This window comes from Sinocyclocheilus anshuiensis, unplaced genomic scaffold (genome assembly GCF_001515605.1).
Source record: "Sinocyclocheilus anshuiensis isolate Anshui unplaced genomic scaffold, SAMN03320099.WGS_v1.1 scaffold1662, whole genome shotgun sequence".
Taxonomy (NCBI): domain Eukaryota; kingdom Metazoa; phylum Chordata; class Actinopteri; order Cypriniformes; family Cyprinidae; genus Sinocyclocheilus; species Sinocyclocheilus anshuiensis.
In genome coordinates, this window is record NW_015545835.1 from 92,083 (window position 1) to 96,272 (window position 4,190).

At 41.3% G+C, this 4,190-nt stretch overlaps 1 protein-coding gene across 1 annotated transcript in view; it reads right to left on the bottom strand.

Annotated features, from left to right (window-relative positions):
• LOC107698440 (plexin-D1-like) overlaps positions 1–4,190 on the bottom strand; it is a 68,520-nt gene that overhangs the window by 54,507 nt on the left and 9,823 nt on the right. The window contains exons 3-4 of the mRNA XM_016499458.1: positions 1,034–1,165; positions 392–492 (exon numbers count right to left, since the gene is read on the bottom strand). Coding sequence (XP_016354944.1) covers positions 392–492; positions 1,034–1,165 — 233 coding nt within the window. The remainder of the gene's footprint in view (positions 1–391; positions 493–1,033; positions 1,166–4,190) is intronic.

Consider the following 4,190-nt stretch of genomic DNA (forward strand, 5'->3'; position numbering starts at 1 on the left):
TATTCACGAACAGCTTGTAACACTCCAAAGAGAAAGGAAAACTTGAAATCGCATCATATGACCCCTTTAACAGTCACTAAATCCCAAAGAGCTGCTTCTCCAAAACCTTTGACTTTCTTTCTGCTGTCAAACATGAAAGATGGTTTTAAGCAGAAATTCCCATACAGTGAAGGTGAATGGAGATGGATACTTGTGATACTTGTTAAAAAAGATCAAAAGTATCACAAAAGTAAGTAGTCCATACGACTCACGTGCGACATTTCAAATCATTGATCGTGATCCTGCAAAATCATCTGCAATGACACTCCTATCCTCCATCGAGAGATTTAGAGTGGGCTCATTTGCTGTGGTTATAGTGTGAGTGATGAGAGGATGAGAGCGAGTGCTTTACCTTCTCTCCAGCGTACACCAGCCGCAGTGGGCATCGCCAGCACTCACACACTCACGGCACGAGCTGTAGAGACCACACACAGACACCTGAACCCGCAGGAGCTGAGCACACACACACACACAAACACATACATACACACACGCTCGTGAGCATCAGACTAACACACAGTCGTATGTTGAGTTTCACAGCTCCATCATTCAGCTCCTCCTGAATGTGATAAACAGAGCGTCTGCACACACGCATGACACAGGCGGCTTGAAATATCTTTATAAAGTAATGAACTCATTGAGTCTGTGATAGAGTCAGCAGCACTGACACACTCTTGAACAGATGAGCTGATATCGTCTCGGGTCACAGTATATACAGTGCTTTGATGTCGGTTGTGTTTCTGAGGGATATTAGGACTGTAGTTTAACAACGTTGAAGTACATTCAATACACTCACAGTTCATACATGATAAAGATATTTCATCTTTATTTTATGAAGCCAATTCATGAAGTGTCTCTCTTCTGCTAGTAGATCTCGTCCTGACAGTTTGCCTTGTGAACAGGTTCTTCATGTCGTCACTAGATCGGCTTACGCTGAATTTCAAGAGTCCACTTCAGACATTCTCATAACTTCAGTAATGTTTAAACTACTCACGTGGTGTGTGGTCATGAGGTACAGGTAGTTGTGGTCGCTGGAGTCGAAGGTCATGATGTGGTGAACGGGTTCGTTAGCGGCGAGTCTCAGTGACCACAGATTAGCCACGGACAGGTTAGCCAGCAGAGACAGCTGCAGAGAAACACATGATTCATATCATTTAACAACAACTCACATCTTTTTCTAGACTCATTATCTGATTGGACAAGAGTTACAGTTCATCAAGTAGGAATTGTAGGCACTCAAAATAGAAAAGACAATAAGTTCTCAGGTGCGTAGAACCAAAAGAACAATGCAAGCAGACCAAAATATATATCAAATATATATATTTTATTTTTCATATGCAAAAGTGAAAAAGTGACAAAGAGTTGCAGTTGCATTGCCACATTATACAAATTGAACTAAGAGTCAATAAGTAAAAAAGTCATGTTTTATTTCCAGGACGATGATGACAGGACGGCACTCAATGAAGCGCAGGACACAGTGATGAGGTCATGTGACTGTCAGGTGTGCTTCTTCATGACTACCTTCCATTAGACAGTATATACTGTATCTGTTTCAGACCAGTCTGTTCTTCCATGACACCTAGCTTTAAACGAGAAGGCAGCAGAGTGTGATAATAGTATGGTATCATAATTCACCATAATTAGCATCTTCTGAATGTTGAGAAAAGAGCAGGAGAACAGTCAGTGGGTGTGAAACATTTCTCATCATCGCCAAAATCAACCTTCTGAGACAAAGTGCTAATTGCAAATGTAGACAAGTTTCATCAGTTTGGACACACACACACACACACACACACACTTGCACAGGCGCAGACAGACACAGACACACCCTCACACACACACACACACAAACACACACTCGCACAGGCGCAGACAGACACAGACACACCCTCACACACACACACACACAAACACACACTCGCACAGGCGCAGACAGACACAGACACACCCTCACACACACACACACACAAACACACACTCGCACAGGCGCAGACAGACACAGACACACCCTCACACACACACACACACAAACACACACTCGCACAGGCGCAGACAGACACAGACACACCCTCACACACACACACACACAAACACACACTCGCACAGGCGCAGACAGACACAGACACAGACACACACTCACACACACACACACACACACACACACGCACACACTCTCTCTCACACACACACACACACACACTCACTGCGTTCACATCAACTGTTCACTCCACAACTGTCTGGATGGATGAAACAACAGCCAGAGTCTGAGTATGTTTTTCTGGCTCAAAGCACAACAGCATCCAGCACAGGCACTATAATGGGCTTTTAGGCAGTTTAAAAACCTTTGAGACCAAATCTACATATTTCAGTTATTCTATGTAAGATATGGCCATCAAAGACACACGGTTATGAGAGGAGTGAGTAAAGAGTGTGTTTGTGTCCATCCATGATTTCACACACTCATATTGAGCTGATGAAGCAGTCCGCTCGTTAATCCCACATATATCTAAAAACAGAGTTTTTGCTTCGATAATGTTCACCATCCACACTAGTGTTCTCATGCTGCTCCTCTGGCACTATCATTTCATCAGTAAAATATAACACTGTTGAGTCCAGATCACACTCAATCATCATTCCCTGTTTGGTCTAAAGCTGTCATCATGTTTTGCCACAGGACAACCAATGCCAGTGAATATTCTGCCAAACTGGAAGGAGTGTAATATGGAGACTGTACAAAGTAACACTCATCTTGAACAATGCCAGGACAACCATAGACGTATTTGGGTACAAGAAGTGCCACTTGACTAAACAATTTTGACCCTGGAGCACAAAACCAGTCATAAGATTTCGAAATTGAGATTTATGCATCATCTGAAAGCTGAATAAATAGCTTTCCATTGATGTATGGTTTGTTAGGATCGGACAATATTTGTCCGAGATACAACTATTTGAAAATCTGGAATCTGAGGGTGCAAAAAAATCTAAATATTGAGAAAATAACTTTTAAAGTTGTCCAAATGAAGTTCTTAGCAATGCATATTAATAACCAAAAATTAAGTTTTGATATATTTACGGTAGGAAATTTACGAAATATCTTCATGGAACATGATCTTTACTTAATATCCTAATTATTTTTGGCATAAAAGAAAAATCAATAATTTTGACCCATACAATGTATTTTTGGCTATTGCTACAAATATACCCCAGTGACTTAAACGGGTCATATGATGCGATTTCAATTGTTCCTTTCTCTTTGGAGTGTTACAATCATATGACCCCTTTAATACTGCTTTTGTGCTCCAGGGTCACATTTGTCATTGTATTTGAATACCTCCATTTTAACCGTCAAAAGGCCTAGAAAACTAGTTTACTTAACCAGAATAATGTGGATGTGGCCTACCACACTATGAGTGTGTGTGTGTGTGTGTGTGTGTGTGTGTGTGTGTGTGTGTGTGAGAGAGAGGGTAAGCTAAGAGTCCTGTTGCTCTGTTGTGACCGAGTGCCGTAAACTATTATTTTCCTAAAACTGTTATTTGTCTGATTGTTTGTTTTTGTTGCAAGTTATGATTGGGAACTGTGGGGAGGCGGGCGCCATTTCATTTTCATAAACCCCTATTTTCTCCTGTTTTGTGTCTAGACAGGGAGTGAGCGTACATTCTGTTGTTGATTTTCTTTTTCTTTGAGAGATTTAGTAAGGACTTAACTCCCTAGTTAGACTGAACTTTTGTTTGTTGTTTTGGCCTTGTCCCCTCCTGAAGCCTCTGTTCCCCTCCTAATTTATACTTCCTGTTCAAAAGAAACCTGGCTATACTTTACTAGCCTGTAATAAATTTGTTAAAAAGATCTTGTTGTTGTTGTGGTGCTGTGGCAGGGCCCAGATGTGTCCTAATCAAAGGGCCAGTGGAGAATAAAAGAAAGCTTACTTTATTCTGTAAAATGCAGCTGCCTGCAAGCATGAATGTGAGCGATAGTAGTACTGTATATATGAACAGATGAACAGACAGAAAGAAAGATAGACAGACAGACAGACAGGACAGATGGATAAGCAGAGGTTGAGCTGTAACTGTATTAGACTCTACTAACACAGATCCCTAAATAAGCTTATCTCACCGTCCCAAATCACATTACACACACTCCTGAAACCATCAGAA